Raw genomic sequence first — 18724 nt, forward strand, 5'->3', positions numbered from 1 at the left:
ACCACAGGAACTGCAAAACACTCCTTTCTTTCCTGAACTGTGGGAATAGTTTGTGTAAAATTGATAAAGTATTCAGTGTATATGTATATGTATATGTATATGTATGTATATTAGGGCTGTGCATCACCAATAATGTCACGATACGGTACAGATACCGAGACTAAAGCTATGATAAGATACATATGATGATACCAAAGCCACAATATGACACACATCATGATTCTAAAGCCACAATATGATACATATCATGAGACTCAAGCCACGATATGATACTTGTATCACAATACTAAAGCTGCAATATGATACAAATCACAATACTAAAGCTGCAATATGATACATATCATGATACAAAAGCTACAATATGATACATATCACAATACTAAAACTACAATATGATACATATCACAATACTAAAACTACAATATGATACATATCACAGTACAAAAGCGACAATATGATACATATCACAATACTAAAGCTACAATATGATACATATCACAATACTAAAGCTACAATATGATACATATCACAGTACTAAAGCTACAATATAATACATATCACAATACTAAAGCTACAATATAATACATATCACAGTACTAAAGCTACAATATAATACATATCACAATACTAAAACTACAATATGATGCATATCACGGTACAAAAGCTACAATATGATACAAATCACGATACAAAAGCTTCAATATGATACATACCACAATACTAAAGCTGAAATATGAAACATATGATGCTAAATCAATGATATAATAAATATCATAATGATACATATGACAATATGTAAAATCTCAATACAATTCGTATCACGATACTAAAGCCATGCAGCGATACTTAATATTAATATCACAATTCTTTTTCAGATATTTCAAGTGATATCATTGTGATTTTACTTTGTACTTTAAAATTATTAATTTTTTTTTGCATTTCACAAAATAATTGTATTATATTTTAAAATTATACAGTCCATTTTTTTATTTAAAAATCCTGTCATCTGTGTTTTTTATGTATTTCTGATTTATTTTATACTGTTTTCCTTTTTCTGTACAGCACTTTTCTTCTTTAGTTGAAAGTGTTTTATAATTAAATCAAATTGAGTTGAAGTAGAACATTGGTTAGTAAGCACATAAAAAAAATCAGAGGTCGCAATCTGCCATGAAAAATCAAGATCGATCCACCACTAAAAACACCCACGGCTCTCGTAAAGTGCATTTTTGCCATTTTACTTATTATGAAAATAATTTCTTTTAACTGCTGCTTTGCTAGGTGATGCTTCAGGCAATAACGAGCAGGACAATCAAGAGTCAAAGCTGAAGCTCTTGAGGTTGAGATGAAATGTTTGAGGAATTTCTGAGGGACAAAACGGCTTCAGTGCGCATGTGAAAGGTTTCCATGGTTTCTCTAAGTGGCGGTCGGAAAGGTCAGAGGTTGTGTTAAATTGCCCTGCAGGTTGTGTTCAGGGAAACAGAGCGGAGGAGGGAAATATCCCTGCTAATAACAGACAGAAACATGCCAGCGTGGATCAGCTCATCTCTCTGGATATCCATATAGAAGCTGCCTGTGATTTATGAATGCTGGCCACCATAAATGACTCTGACTCGTAAAGCTACACTGAAAAATAATGATTCATTGGATTCATTTACTACAGTTTTTTAAAGGTCAGTGGTTACAAACTATTTATATGGGCTGAGTATACACAAATTATGTTGAACATAACTACATATATAAGTTCAGCCCATATAAATAGTTTGTTTACCTTTAAAAAATGTTGTAAATCCAATGAATCTTTATTTTCACTTTACAATCATAACAACTACCCTCATGCACACCTGAAGTCATGTTAAATTAGTACAGCTTCTTCCACAATAGTTTCAGATCAGGTTTTCAGGAAAAGATTGCTTATAATGATCTGTTTGCTGGAAGGTAAACTTGTAATTGCTTGCTCTTGGGATCAAGAAAAACGTCCTGGCATGTCTCAGTGTGCTGATGACTTTATATCTTGTCTTCCTTTTTTTGGAAATGAACAAAAATAATGGCCAATCTGGAAAGTGTTCGGTCTAAATGGTGACTCTTTTATGGAATTAATGGACATTGAGAGTGTATGGATAAGTGTGTTTGCTGTATTTTTATTAAACTGTAATTTATTAATGTAATGTATTAATTAATTAATTACATAGACAAATAAATGAACCTATTTATTTATATCTTTATTTGCAATTGTAATCTTCTTAAATGTACTGCATTTTTTAGTTCATTTATGCATTACTTTTCAAAACTATTATTCAGATTAATGATAATAATTTTAAGACAACAGTTTAAGATTAAACACTTAATCATCTAAAAGTTAAAAAGCACCTACTGATTACATAATCATATTTTACAAAAGAAATACACAAATAAATAAGAATTAGTTTTAATAATTAGCTAAAAAACGCATCTGGCAATAGGCATAAATGTAAATGACAGTACAATGCAAAGAAAAAATCTCTGTATAATTCAATAATACTAATAATGCATTACTGTGTAACTCAAATGTCTATATTTGCATGGTTATGCAATGCAATCACAATGCATTTTAGGATTGCGTGCATGCTTGCATTAGAATTGGAACAAAAAAGTAGGATAAATCCTTGAACGAAAGCCATCCTTTCTAAAGCTGTACTTTTCTTTTTATATCATCTTTGCATCAAATGACAAAATAAAGAAAGGAATGACCAATAAAGCGAGGTGTTTCTAATGCAGCGTCTATGGCAGAGGGACAGTAAATCTGACATTATTCTCTTTTCTGGCTGCTGTTATCAGTCTCGCACTGTTTTTGTCCCTTTTCTGAGAGTCTTGATAACACTATCGCTGTCGACTTCTGCTGCTGAGAAACCTGGAAATGTGAAAAGCTTATGAATTATATTATAGTCACATTTTGAATTAGAAATAATAAGTCAGAATTTTAACATTAAGATTGTTGTATACATGTAAGCATCTGTCCCTCATTTAGTTGTGTACTTAAGTTTATTTATTTTATTCCCCTACGTACAGTGTTTTTGATGTACCTATGCACTTTTTGTTTAGTTTTTCCCTTTTCCCTTCCCATCTCTGTTCTTAATAGTTGTTGTTTATGTTTGTAAAATGTACAAAATGTAAAATAAATGATTTAAAAAAGAAATAAGTCAAAATCAAGTGGGTTATCAAACTATGACAACTTCTGCTTCTGTGAAACCCGGAAAAGCTTCAGAATTAGTTTCATAGCACACCTACACTGACAAAAAAAGATTCATTCGATTCATTACTAAATGCTTTTAAAGTAAATGGTGGAGAACAATTTATATGGGCTGAATTTAAACAAAAAATTTAATAATGTCCAACTTAATTTGTTAGTTTTGTTTATTTATTATTGAATCAGAAATATTTAGTTTTATTTTAGTATAGTTTAGTTTGGTTTAAAAAATCGTAGAGAAGCCAGGCATAAATGAACTTGCGATGCTATAAATAATGTTAACAGCAGTGTAATGATTAAATATCGTGTGTGTTTATTATTACAGCTTATTCTTTGCAATGTTTTTTTTAAATTAATGACTTTTTTCAATTAAATGTTTAGTTTTTTTCGTTATTTGAAATCTTTTATTTTTATTTAATTATAATGAACCTATTTTTAGTCTAAAACTGCATATGTTTGTTTGAATAATAAAGACAAATTGGTCCCACTTTATATTAAGTGTCCTTAACTATTATGTACTTACATCGAAATTAATAATTCATTATAATGTACGTATTGTGTATTATAATGTACTCATGTATTTACTGTGTACTTATGATTGATTAAATACATGTATGTATCTACTGTACATCTGTAATTAAATTATATAATTACATTTGTAAATACACTGTTGACCATCCCTTACACCTTAACCCACCTGTAAACCCATACCACCAAACCTGTCCATAACCCTACCTCTATCCCAACTCAAGAGCACCACAAGTGTTCTCAAATATATTATGAACACAGTAAGTAAACTGTATTTATTCTTTGATGCAATTACATAATAGTTAAGGACATTTAATATAAAGTGGGACCGACAAAATTTACTCCAGCATACATGGGTTAGAAACATTTGAACTTGCAAGCAAAGATTCTCGATGTGCAAAATGAGTGAGTGTGCAATGAAAAATGAGGTAACTGCATACAGTAATACGACAATAGTTTATTTTTTGCAATGCAAAATATTTTATTATCATTGAAAATGTTTTAAATTAATTTTTATTTGCAGTCTTTTATTTTTAAATTACTATGTACTTAATTTTTCTTAACTAATAATTAATAAAGAACTTAACTTAATAACTTAATTAATAAATAAACAAAACTAACTCCATAAATTCAGCCCATATAAATAGTTTGCAACCACTTACCTTAAAAAAAGTAGTAAAACAAATGAATCCTTTTTGTGAGTGTATAAATGCTTTATCAGTGGTTTTCAGAGCGATTAGAGTGTTACTCTCCATTTATTTGATCACAGATAATGCTCTCTGCTTGACCTGTTGCTCTTTGGCGGATCAGATAAGACACAATAGCTGTGTTGTTTTCAGAGCTCGGGGGGAGATAAGAAGGGGAATTCGGTGTCACCCTACCCCCAATTCGGCTCAAAAAAAGGCTAAAGGCCACAGGGAGAGGTTTTTTTCTCTGGCCTCTGATTGGCTGGAGCGTGGCTGACTCTGCGTCCCTGATTGGCTGGTTTGGAGCCGGACGGACCCCTGATTGATCTGCAGCATTTAGGCTTCAGATTCTTGCCTTCTGTTCAGAGATGAAGCTTTCTTTTGCTGTCGTTTCTGTGAATGAGGAGTGAGAGGTGAGGTCAGGTCACCACACAGCAGGGCAGTGTTTGTTCACAGCTCCTTCTGCATAATGCATCTGCTTATTAAACCTTAAAACATCTGAAATTACCCGCGCATTAAATATGAATCGACCGGCAGTCGAATGTGGAGGAATCTCTTCAACGCTCCCTGGAGATCAATCTGTAATGCTAAATATATATACTTACTTAGTCTTACTTAGAGTTTAAAATATCTAAATATCTAAACATTCTTAAACCAAGAAGCATTTTCTAGACAAGGAAAAAAACAAGTACATTTTTAAAACTGTTTTTAGAAATAATAAGTCAAAATCAAGCATTTTTTTTAATCTTAAAACAAGCTAAATAATCTGCTTTTGTGAAATAAATGAAGTAATTTTGTTTTTATCTTAAATTATATTATTTAATTAACCCCATTGGAAGGTTAGTTTGCTTTTTTATATAAAAATTCACTTGATTTGGCTTTATTATTTATAAATACAATACAAAAAACACTTTAATATTTAATATTTTACAGGAAGAGAACATGCGTCTGAAAAATCAATAAAAATCATTACGTCTGAGAGGAAAGGGTGAATTATTGAAAAAGATTTGGCATCCGGGGGTCATGGTGGCTCAGTGGTTAGCACTGTTGCCTCACAGCAAGAAGGTCACTGGTTCGAGTCTCAGCTGAGCTAGTTGGCGTTTCTGTGTGGAGTTTGCATGTTCTCCTCATGTTGGTGTGGGTTTTCTCTGGGTGCTCCGGTTTCCCCCACAGTCCAAACACATGCGCTATAGGGGAAATGAATAAGCTAAATTTGCCGTAGTGTATGAGTGTGTGTGTGAATGAGTGTGTATTGGTGTTTCTCAATACTGGGTTGCAGCTGGAAGGGCGTCCACTGTGTAAAAAATATACTGGATAAGTTGGCGGTTCATTCCGCTGTGGCGACCCCTGATGAATAAAGGGAGTAAGCCGAAGGAAAATGAATGAATGATTTGGCATCCATTTTGACTTATATAAAACACACCACATGATGTGATTTGATGAAATAGTTTTTCTCCATTGGTTTATTATACTCTATCTCCTCCCTTTTTATTTTAATATTATTATTTTTTGTAATACTGTGTGTGTATGATGATGATGATGATGATGATGAGCCTTTATTTGTCACAACACTGTTACATGCAGCGAAATTGGACCCCTCCGACAATACACAAGCATCACACATTTCAGAGGAAGACAGGTCAGTCGAGAGGTAGCAAAGGAAAGTATGAGATGGGGGGGGAAAGGGAGGTAAAAAAGCCTCTCCCAGACTGTCCTAAAAGTAGCAACAAGCCAGCAACAAGTACATAAACATATAAACATAGACATAATGCAACAGGGGAGGGGAACAGTGGATGTAGAGATAGTCCGATGTTGGTAACACAGCCATACAGGCCTACAACTAGAAAGCGCTGGTCGCAGACCCGCCTACCCACACCGAGGGTGAAGCCTATGAAGGCATGGGATGCAGGTGGATCTGTTTGAAGGTTGGCTCACACTGAGATTTTTTTATAATCCTGAAAGATTGTAGCATGACTGACTGCATGAACATGGCTCACGTCACACTGTAAGATCTCAGCCGTCATAATGTCAGACTGAACGATAATGAAGATGCACCAAACACAGAAGAAAACGCCTCCGGAGTTTGACGTCATCTACCTATGACACTTTCAGTATCTCACGTTCTGAAATGATTCCTCACAGCAAACGTAAACAATGTGTAGCGGCAATTTTGCACACAGTGTGTCTCAATAATAAAACCAGGGAGATCAAAACTGTTCTGACGTTTTCCCGCAGTCGTTTGAATCGTCGTACTGATTGTATCATCAGATTTGACGCTCCTATTGGTTCTTGGATTGACGCTCATCGCAGCTGTTGTCACACTGCTGGAAAGTGTCTGAAATCTTCTGACACTGCCAGAACTTCATCGGATGGAAAATCTGATCGCAACGGGCATTAAGCGGCTGTCTGTGAACATGTCAAACCAACGATCAAAGGTCACAGATTTGAGCCTAGGATTTCAGGAATCTTTTAGGATTTCGCTAATTTGTCTTAGATGACAAAATCGCGGCTGAAATCTCACAGTGTGAGCAGGGCTTTACTTTAGTTTGTTTTTGGCTTAGTTTGTATGTTCTGTATTGTTAACTTTTGGAAAAGCAAAATGAAAATCATTACGTCTATTAGACGTCTCCACGCTCTAAAATAAATCGCTTTGCCTTAAGTTGTTTAGCTGAATCAAATGAAATATTCGAGTCATCTCAACTTACATTAGTCAGAGTGACTAAAAATATTGGTAACACTTTAGTTTAGGTCACAATTCACAGTATTACCAAACTATTAACTAACAATACTAGCTTAGGCTGCATTTACATACTGCACTGTTCAAGTGACTCAATTCCAATTTGTTTCTCCCATGAGGCACAGATCGGATATGGCCCATGTACGTGTAAGCAGGAAAAAATCACATGGATTCCGATTTACTCAAATCAGATTCAGACCTTGTTCATATGTGGAAATTTATCCGATATGAATCGGATCTGTGCCCTCGTGTCTGCAGTGAAAGCAGGTAGATCAGATTTTCACCTGTCAATACGAGTCGCGCGTCATTAAAAACCATAGCGAATGACGTCAAGTCTGACACTTTCATTTCAGAACAGACTTCAGCAGAGTCCCAAACCTTAAATCTCACACACGAGGACTTAAACAGCTTTCATATTGTCATAAAGCACAGAAATTTAAGCATGTTAACGAGAGCAAGAGAGCGAAATGTCCACCACGTAACCAATATAAATTAATATAAAACTAGTGCATACATCACGTGCATAAATCACACCATATACATGACATTAGGATGCCTAAAGGTTTTAAAAAAGCCTATATATCAAAAGAAGATGGACAAATGAGAAACTTCCTGTCATAAACTATAGTAAAACAGCTTGTCCAGAGCTGTGAACAGATTACATACAGGAATAGAGAAAAGAGCACTCTTTAATTATCAGCTGTTAGTCAGCGCCCGCTCTTTTTTTTCCTGGTCATTGCGGCTTTGCCGTGTGCAGTGTAAATGCTGACGATCGGGTACGAGTCACTTTTAAAAGATAATGTAAGCAGGTCAGCAAACAAATCGGATACAGTCACAGAATCAGAATTGGCCATCAAGATCCGCAGTGTAAATGCAGCCTTAGTAAACTACTAACTAGCTGTTTATTATTAATAAGGTAGTAGTTGGGTTTAGGTTTTGGGTAGGATTAGGGATGCCGGTAAAGATTATATTATATAACTACTAATGAACAGTTAATATCCTAACAATAGACAGGTAATAAGCCAGTAGTAAATAGCAGGAATTGTGACCTTAACTAAAGTGTTATCATAATATTAAGTTTAAACTTATATAACTAAAAATAATGTTGATTAACGTATCAAAATACGTTAAACTGACTTAAAAACATTTGTTGTCTTGACATTTTATCATATCATTTTTTGCGGCGCGTAAAGATAGCTATACAAGAGTGTCTGTGTGTTTGTGTGTGTGTACGTGCATGCGAGTGTGTGTGTGTGTTGAAGGCTGAAATGTCAGAATGGTTGCTGGCATCTTTTACCTGCACTAAAAGTCTTTTAAGGGCTCTCTTGGTAATGATCCGCTTTCAGAAAACACTTACACACTCGTATAGTTTTACCATCACTGACGATCACACACACAAACAGGCAGAGAGAGATGGTGAAAGTTTCAGCACTGTCCGCTGCATGTGTGATTGTAATATACCTTTAATGCTGTTTTGAACAGAGCATATACTGTATGTATATAAAGGTAATACACTGATGATATGTTTTGTCAATATATTTTAAGGCTGACAATTATTTAGGCTGACAGGTTTACTCTTCCATTATATTTTAAATGTTTCTTGAAAATATATTGTGTTCAGTGGGTTAAAACAGTTGTCTTTTACCCAGGCGTTTAAAAGGAACATATTGTAGAGCAGAAATCACAATACCATTTTATCCAAGGTTATCATACTGTCAGAGTCTTATACCGGCCCATGCCTAGTCTTGAGTTGCAGTATTGTCCTGCCGTGACCCCTCGGCTGACCCGCTGTGTGCTGATCCACAGACCAGAGCTTCACCCAAAACATCTGAGAGCCAAAAGCAGAGCCCGTCGGAAGTGTCCACTTTTAGTGCTGCTCTGTTGTGCTGCATTACGGCCTCATGTTTGGTGGCTCTGAGCTTATACTGCCGCTCAGGATTTGTGCAGGTCAGAGGTCAGCGGACTTACAGATGCTTTTATACTGACAAACACAAACTAAAGCAGATGGTTTGAGGATGCAGATGGGTTTACATGATAAATAGGGTCACATTAAAAAATGCAGTCTACGTATAAATAATATGAATTATTTCAGCATTAAACAGCATATATTTATTTCTGACTGAAATTTAAAAAAATCTGATTTTTTTGGGGGGGGGGGGGTAGTTTTCTTCTGGTATATCCTGCACTGATAAATCAAACTAATGAACCAAACTTTGATCAAACTAATAATTAGAGCACAGTTTTTCTCGTTTTAAAAGATCGTTGAATAGTATATATCCAGTATCATGAGTAACACTGTAATATTATTTTTTATTAGAATATTTTAAATACATTAAATGTGTTTTTATACGTTTTTTTTTTTTTTGCAGAGAGAGAGCTAAAAAATGTTGATTAACTTATGAAAATATGTTAAACTGACATAAAAACATTTGTTGTCTTGACATTTTATCATATCATTTTTTGCCGTGCTTAAAGATAGCTGTACAAGAGTGTGTGTGTGTGAGTGTGTGTGTGTGTGTGAGCAGTCTACATTAAAAAAAATATTAATTATCTTAACATTAATCAACATAGTGTGTTGTAGATATTGTATTTTCTTACATTAAAGGATCATGGAATAGTATATATCCAGTAGCACAAGTAACACGTTAATATTATTTTATTAGAATAATTTAAATACATTAAATGTGTTTGTTTCTCTTTTTTTGCAGAACAATAGTTTAAAAAACTTTTTATTCAGTATATGTATAAATGGCGTGTTTTGTTTTGTTTTTTGTTTTGATTCGTTTCGCTTCGATTTGTGTTTTGTTTTGTTTTGTTTCGTTTTTTGTTTTGATTCGTTTTGCCTCGCTTAGATTTGTGTTTTGTTTTGTTTCGTTTTTTGTTTTGATTCGTTTTGCCTCGCTTCAATTTGTATTTTGTTTTGTTTTGTCTCGTTTTTTGTTTTGATTCGTTTTGCCTCGCTTAGATTTGTGTTTTGTTTTGTTTCGTTTTTTGTTTTGATTCGTTTTGCCTCGCTTCAATTTGTATTTTGTTTTGTTTTGTTTCGTTTTTTGTTTTGATTCGTTTTGCCTCGCTTAGATTTGTGATTTGTTTTGTTTCGTTTTTTGTTTTGATTCGTTTTGCCTCGCTTCGTTTTGTGTTTTGTTTTGTTTCGTTTTTTGTTTTGATTCGTTTTGCCTCACTTCAATTTGTATTTTGTTTTGTTTTGTTTCGTTTTTTGTTTTGATTCGTTTTGCCTCGCTTAGATTTGTGTTTTGTTTTGTTTCGTTTTTTGTTTTGATTCGTTTTGCCTCGCTTCAATTTGTATTTTGTTTTGTTTCGTTTTTTGTTTTGATTCGTTTTGCCTCGCTTCAATTTGTATTTTGTTTTGTTTTGTCTCGTTTTTTGTTTTGATTCGTTTTGCCTCGCTTAGATTTGTGTTTTGTTTTGTTTCGTTTTTTGTTTTGATTCGTTTTGCCTCGCTTCAATTTGTATTTTGTTTTGTTTTGTCTCGTTTTTTGTTTTGATTCGTTTTGCCTCGCTTCAATTTGTATTTTGTTTTGTTTCGTTTTTTGTTTTGATTCGTTTTGCCTCGCTTCAATTTGTATTTTGTTTTGTTTTGTCTCGTTTTTTGTTTTGATTCGTTTTGCCTCGCTTAGATTTGTGTTTTGTTTTGTTTCGTTTTTTGTTTTGATTCGTTTTGCCTCGCTTCAATTTGTATTTTGTTTTGTTTTGTCTCGTTTTTTGTTTTGATTCGTTTTGCCTCGCTTAGATTTGTGTTTTGTTTTGTTTCGTTTTTTGTTTTGATTCGTTTTGCCTCGCTTCAATTTGTATTTTGTTTTGTTTTGTTTCGTTTTTTGTTTTGATTCGTTTTGCCTCGCTTAGATTTGTGTTTTGTTTTGTTTCGTTTTTTGTTTTGATTCGTTTTGCCTCGCTTCAATTTGTATTTTGTTTTGTTTCGTTTTTTGTTTTGATTTGTTTCGCTTCGTTTTGTGTTTTGTTTTGTTTTGTTTTGTTTTAATTACATTTTAAAAATTGCCTAAATATCAACATTTATATTTTAACTGTGAAAAGGTTGGGGGCACCCAACCTGCGGTCTGTGTGGGTCCTAACGCGCCAGTATAGTGATGAGGACTCTATACTGCTGTTCACACTTAGCTGATGATTAATTACAAAACTTGTTTGGCATGCTGTCCTGGGAGTGAGCCCTGAGCTCATAAGATCCTTGAGCCCGGGGCTCCCTCCCGTTTGCAAGGCAAGAGGGGAGTTTGAGCTCAGGTAGATCTCGAGAACTCCCCTGCTGTAATAGCTAATGAACAGATATGTGGTTAGGAGATAACTATTTACTAGGAGCATGTCTATGGTGCCGATTTGGATTAGTCATTTAACTTAAGTTGCATGTTTTTGGACGGTGGGAGGAAACCAGGGAACCCAGGATAAACCCACGTGAGCATGAGGAGAACGTGTAAACTCTGCACAGAAATGTCAGCTGGCTTGGTAAGGACTAGAACCAGTGACATTCTTGCTGTGAGGCAACATTGCTAACAACTGGGTCACCATGTCACCCATCTAGGAAAGGAGGAGGAGTAGGGGTGGAAGGAGGGATTCTTCAAAAAAAGATAATTATGATATGGAACTTAGGGTATTTATAGTGGCTTAGGAATCATCTGATTGGTGAATCATAAATTGAATAATGCGGGAGCGGCTGCAAGCAATCATAAGCACGTGATCCTCTCCAAATTAACTCATAAATAAACGTCACTTACATTTTTAAATATGTTTTAAATCTGTGAAAATTTGAATGGTGACTTCCTGTGTGTGTGACGAGATCTCTCTTATCGGCGTGTTACCTAACAGTTGCACTGTGGATTATTATCTCCGTCCTAACATGAGATTTATTCGGAGGTCTGTATGTATATCTGAGCCTCCATTGATTCCTGTTAACTAATTATTGACCCGAGGGCTTGAGGGGGACCATCTTAATGGCTTTTGGGGGTTTTATGTCTGTGAGCCGGAGAAGGTCAGATCTGAAGCGCAGTTTTAGTGAAGAGACGCGTTAAACAAACATTAATGCCTTTCAATCATAAAAACAGGGCGGTTATTGGGAGCTGTGTTTGCTGGACTGGTGTGTTGGGTTTGCTTTTACTGATCTTTATCGCTCAGAAAGACACAACAGTCTTTTTAAGAGTTACAGGGACAGTGCACACAAGAATCTAAAGTTTATCATCAATTAATCAATGCCTTATTGCTTTTGAATTGTGGAAATGTGCATATATACAGTTGAAGTCAGAATTATTAGCCCCCCCCTACATATTTTTTCCCCAATTTCTGTTTAACGGAGAGATTTTTTTTCAAACACAGTAGTCTTAATAACTCATTTCTAATAACTGATTTCTTTTATCTTGACTAGATATTTTTCAAGATACTAGTGTTCAGCTTAAAGTGACTTTTAAAGACCAGAAGAAAAAATATTATAGGAAATACTGTAAAAAATTCCTTGCACTGTTAAATTTGGAGACAGAATAGACTCAACACAAATTCACGCAAAAGACATGGCTGAAAGGTACGAGTTTGCCTGCTTCTGCCAGGACAGTCTCAAACACACACACACACGTAACCAGGGGGAGTCATACGTGAAAGAGGATTTGCACATTCTCATTCAGGATGAACTCGCAAGTTTTAAACATTCAAAACTTTTTGTACACTCTTATACGTTTGCAAATGGTGTTTTGCATTTGTGAAACGTATTTTATGAATATGTATTTTTATTTTGTGCAGGTGAATTGTTTTTGTGAATATGTATAAATATTTTACGCACGTGAATTTGGTTTTATACATGAATTTGGCTACGCATGTGTACATCGTGTCTTTTGGGTGAAATACGATACTAAACTAGCTCCATAGTTAAACATCATTTGGGAAATATTTGAAAAAGAAAAAAAATTATTCACAGGAGGGCGAATAATTTTTGACTTCAGCCATATATATAGTGTTGGGCAGGAGTGGGCAAACTCAGTCCTGGAGGGCCGGTGTCCTGCACAGTTTAGCTCCAACTCTAATCACACACACCTGTTTATAGATTTCTAGTGATCTTGAAGACACCGATTAGCATGTGCAGGTGTGTTTAATTAGTGTTGCAGCTAAACTATGCAGGACACTGGCCCTCCAGGATCGAGTTTGCCCACCCCTGGTGTTGTGGGTAATGCATTGCAAGTAACGCAAGTTATGTAATACTTTTACTTTTCTAAGTAATGACTAAAGTAACGCATTGCTTAAAAAAATTAAGTAATTTATTTGAGTTATATATTTAAGCAATATTAGAGTTACTTTTTTTTTTTAATGTAACGTAAGCTACTTATTTGTTTACAGTTTTTCTCAGTCACTTTGGTCCATTTCTCAGATCAGAATTGAAATTCTCAAAACTACCAATTCAATCTCTTTATATCATTAGCTATGTTTCCATCCACCTATTTTTATGCGCATTTTGGATAAGCGGATTAAAAAAACGGTTGATGGAAACGCCAAGATGCGCATAAATTTAGAAAATTATAATTCGTTTTTTATGCGCATAACTGAGTAGGATAAACTTTTTATTCCATAAGCAAAGATGCGCATAAACTACGATGGAAACACTTTTACCGCACAAATTTCAGTATGCGCATTTAAAAAGGTCATGTGATTTTGTAATAAGAGATCATGTGATGATTAAAATGTGTGTAAATGGACAAACCAGCATGCTGAGGATGTTATAAATCATCCGAAATGTTGTTTTAGTCATTCTAAAACGCCTTACCGTTTGAGTACTAGTGTTATTATATTATTAATGACTTCCAGAATTAAGAGCGTCTGTTCACTGCGTCTCACCCCTTCAAACGCCACCGCATGTTCACTGTGTGTCAGGATTACCTTCTGAGGTGCAAGTCATGTTGATGAAGAAAAGACTGACCGAGCTTCTCCTGCAGCAAATTCCATTATTACTGTTGATATTTGGCGCCAGTTAATCAGGAAGTGACGATTTTGTTTGCGTTGACTCGTTGGATGAAAACGTTGCTTTATTCGCACGTCTTTAATGCGATAATCCAGTTTTGCGCATAAAGTTCATTCGCATTTTTGGATGGAAACATAGCTATTGTGTCACCTGTGCTCATCAGAAAAGCAGTTTCTCATTCTTTTGAACAAGTTGCAAATGCTTGCGTACATCCATGCAAATGATTATGTGCAATTCTCTGATGTTTATCAGACATTATCAGTTGCTTATGTCATGTTGATCAAAATGTATTATTTTGGTCTCTGTTTGGTCTCTGTTTGGTCTCAACCCCCCATAATGCATTTTCTATACATTTCCATTAGACTTTTTTCTAAGTCTGTCTAAAGTTGGTCTATTTCTCCCAGGTGAATCTTGACTTTTCTAAAGAAGGTCTAAAAGGAGATGGTCCCATGTTCACATTTCCACTTTTGTTGTTTCTTTGTGCTATGCAGTGTTGTCATTTCCCTTCAGCATTACAATGGCATGACCTGTCAACAAATTACTGTACAAACATCAAAAAAAGAAAGAAATTGGCATCATTTACACCAGAACAGCCCTCCAGAGTACACTGTTGTATTGAAAACATGACCAAGTAATTTTACAGTCTTATCCGTACACAATGACACAAGAACTTGTCCTTCTGATGGCACTGACTAGTTCATTGGTACAAAAATTCAATTTTGAGAGATAAACTAAGGATTTTGAGCAAGATACTGGGTTTTGCAGGTAATCCATGGTGTTTTGCTATTTGTACGTGTTGTTTTGAGAAATGGACTTACTGTTTTGCGAATTTCAATTGTGATCTGAGAAATGTACCAAAGTGACTGAGAAAAACTGCAATTACTTAGCTATTAAAAAGTAAATTGCTGAATTAAGATTGAGATGAGAGAATGCGTTCATTATCAGTGTTGGGCAGTAGCGTCGCTACAAGTAGTGACACTTAACTACTTAACTACATTTCTCAGTAGCATGGCGGTAGCGTCGCTACTTTCTAAATCAAATAGCTTTTCAGTGGCGAAGCTATTTTATTAGTCAAGTAGCGCAGTAGCGTCCACACAAGCTACATTTACCGATCACGAATCAATAAGTGACAGCACCGACATTCACGGATGTCGTCTAGCCGATGAAAGTAAATCCATATGATGGCGAGAACGACGATTTCTTCTTCTTCCTGTTTTATGGTGTTCGACAACAAAGTTTTTGGTGCGTTACTGCCACCTATGGTTGGCGACGTCACCAACCGAAAGCGGGAGAGAGATATTTCTGCAGCAGGACTTCTTGTGACCATACCTCGAAGTACATGTTAAGATGCAATTACGTAATTTCTGATGCTGTGCTCAAAAAATATATATATATTATACTTAGTATATATATATATACAAAATATATTACACACACACACACACACACACACACACACACACACACACACACACACACACACACACAATATAATGCTTATTCCAAAATATTTCTCTTTACTATAAATTACTATAGTACTTTAAATGTGTAACAGCTGCTTTTATTGGATTTTTTTGTTTTAGCTGTTATTTACTATAGTTTGTTTCTGTTTAGTACAGCATATTATTTACAGTAAATAACTGAACTGAACTATTCTGCCTCATATAATTCATTGACAGTTTTATTGATCACTAAGATGTGATTGACATGGATTTAAGTTGCTTCAATTTAAAAATAAAAATTGTAAAAATAGCTTAGATGTAGCTAAGCTACTTTTGCCATGTAGCTTTTACCTTAGCTTGCTACATTTTAAGTAGAGTAGCTAATAGCTTAGCTCACTCCATTTTTCAAGTAGCTTTCCCAAACCTGTTAATTTTGAACACATGGAAGAAAAGGAATTACTGTATGCTTAGTTCTTGGCTGGCGGGGCTGCAGGAATTACACTTATTACTAAGCCATACTGACATGCTATTTCAGACCGAATATTCAAAGCAGCATGGTGAACAATATAGGGAGGGCGTCACATGCTGTCATTGTTCAAAAATGAAGCAAAGTGAATATAAAACCAACTTCAGCTCAGTAAATCAGACAACTTCTGTTTTGTTGTTAAACTAAATAAAAATCTACATTATCGATGCTGTAGAAGGTCCCTTATGAAACTGAAAATTGTCACATCAGTCGTTTGCCGGAACATTTCACCCATTCATAAAACAACACAATCTACATCAGCTCTGCGTGACTAAAATAGTTTTAAACATAACATCACCTGTCTAAACGAAATACTTCAGCCATGGTGTCGTCCTTCCTCCAGCGTGCAAAACTAACTCCAATATTGATTCAGGATTTTAAAAAGGTTTGATTTAGCATTTGTTTTTAGCACTGTCACTCGGGTCTACGTGACCGCGGCCTGCGTGAAGGCGCATCGGCGGATCTGCGTGAATGGGTGCGCAGTTCAAATCTACATTTGCTGACAGACAGTTTAGGCTACTTATCAGAATTATAAGAATTATCGGCTTGACAATATTTAATTGGAGGAACATTTATTAGTCTTATGCCTCACCCAGAATATAAAAACACATATAAATACATTTAGATCATTTACTTTAATCATTACTATTGGAATGTGAAGAGGCTCAACCAGCACAACAACACATGTTTCTGAAGACAATCACCTACTGCACCTTTAACTGTTCAAATTTTAAACCACAAGCGGAGTTCACAGTAACAAATGACAATAACAAACAAGTGTTGCCAAATGGTGTTTGTTATGCTAGCATGAGGTGTTTGCTGTCAGTGTTTATCTAAAGCTTTTGGTTTAGTTTGACAGCCTGAGCATGTGATCCTCTTACTACAAAAACTCTCTTTTACACATCTTCATGACTGTTTTAGTCTATGCTAAAAAATACTTAATAAAACCGAGGCAAAAGATTACAAGCAATATTATTAAATGAATTCAACAAGTACAGATTGAGTTGCAATTAATTAAATTAGCTCATTTAAAATGAGGAGCTGTACATTTTTAACAAAAACATTGGGTTAATTGGACATAAAAATCACAATATATTGAAAGAGGACCTATTATGCCCCCTTTGACAAGGTGTATGTGAAGTTTCAGCTTAAAATATCACACAAATAATGTTTTCTAACTCTCTGAAGCTGACCCTTTTAGGCTTTGATCCTAATTGTGTCCTTTTGGTGACTGTCGCTTTAAATTCAAATGAGAAATGTTTTTTGTTAAAGAGGGCGGAGCTACTAAAGCCTCTGTGTCAGCATAATGGCAGATTCAAAAACAAGACTAACGTCATTCAATAATGAGGGAGAGATTGTCACTAGTGGGCGGGGCTTTCCCCCTCTGATGACACGTACAAAGGGAGAATGTCAATCAAAGTGTTTCTGCAGACTGTTTTAATCAAGTCTGATTATAACAAATACAATTAATAATAGTTTACCACTAGAAGCTGGTTAAATTCACAGACTGCTGCCACACGACTGTGCTTAAACCCTTTAGAAAAGTGATTTTTGCATAATAGGTCCCATTTAAGACTAATTTATGGAGCCAGCAATGTGAAGCCACAAAAAAAGATTAATAAGAATCTCATAATAGGCAATACACCATCATGTCATGCACAATAAATAGTTTACATTTAAACATGGACTTTAATCATCTGGACATTAAAGAGTGTGGATTCAAATAAATAGACTTGCAATAAAAAAAAACAAATCATAAACTTAAGAAGTGAAATTTTGTGTGATTTGGCTTTTGTTTTAACAGTTTTGGAGCATCTAGATCAGTGTTTCTTTACCACGTTCCTGGAGGACCACCAGATCTGCAAATTTTCCATGTGTCCTTTAACCAAACACACCTGATTCAGATCATCAGTTCATTAGCAGAGACTGAAAGACTTGTAATGGGTGTGACAGACAACTGAGACATCCAAAACATGCAGTGCTGATGGTCCTTCAGGAACGTGGTTGAGAAACACTAATCTAGATGATCCTACAGGCAGTTTTAGATATATACTTTAATCCTTCAACGTTATTATTTACCGGATTAATGCACAATCATTGAACCATACCTGTGAGAACGTTCATTTCCTCTAAAATATTCAAGTGTCTTATTTAATCTCTCTTATATCTCATATTGAAATTAGAGAGGAGATCATGCGTTCACAGCTAAAGTTTGATTATTAAACATGATGATGTTGATTTGATGTTGTGTTTCTGCAGGTTTATCCACCTTCACTCAGCAGCCGGCATCAATCATAGTAATGGAGGGATCCGTGGCCAGATTCAGCTGTAAAATCACAGCCACGCCTCCACCAATCATCACCTGGGAGTTTAACAAAGTCACTTTACCATTGGCCACTGAAAGGTAAAGCACCGCCCATGTATTGTAGAGGGGAGGAGCTTAGTGTTGACCACTGATTTATCTGTTAATTTGATTTTAATTCTTTAAATATATATTATATGCTTGTTCAACAGTTATTTTATGCTTTTATTACATATTTTGTGGTCCTAATGCAACTGTGAATGTTTCATCAGTGTGTATTATTATCAGAGTTTTCCATTCATTCTGCTATACT

General features: G+C 35.1%; 1 protein-coding gene across 1 annotated transcript in view; it reads left to right on the top strand.

Annotated features, from left to right (window-relative positions):
* Nucleotides 1–18724, top strand: part of prtga (protogenin homolog a (Gallus gallus)) — a 79363-nt gene that overhangs the window by 11821 nt on the left and 48818 nt on the right. The window contains exon 3 of the mRNA XM_056478550.1: nt 18369–18513. Within this exon, the coding sequence (XP_056334525.1) occupies nt 18369–18513 (145 nt within the window). The remainder of the gene's footprint in view (nt 1–18368; nt 18514–18724) is intronic.

This window comes from Danio aesculapii, chromosome 18, assembly GCF_903798145.1.
Source record: "Danio aesculapii chromosome 18, fDanAes4.1, whole genome shotgun sequence".
NCBI classification, from domain to species: domain Eukaryota; kingdom Metazoa; phylum Chordata; class Actinopteri; order Cypriniformes; family Danionidae; genus Danio; species Danio aesculapii.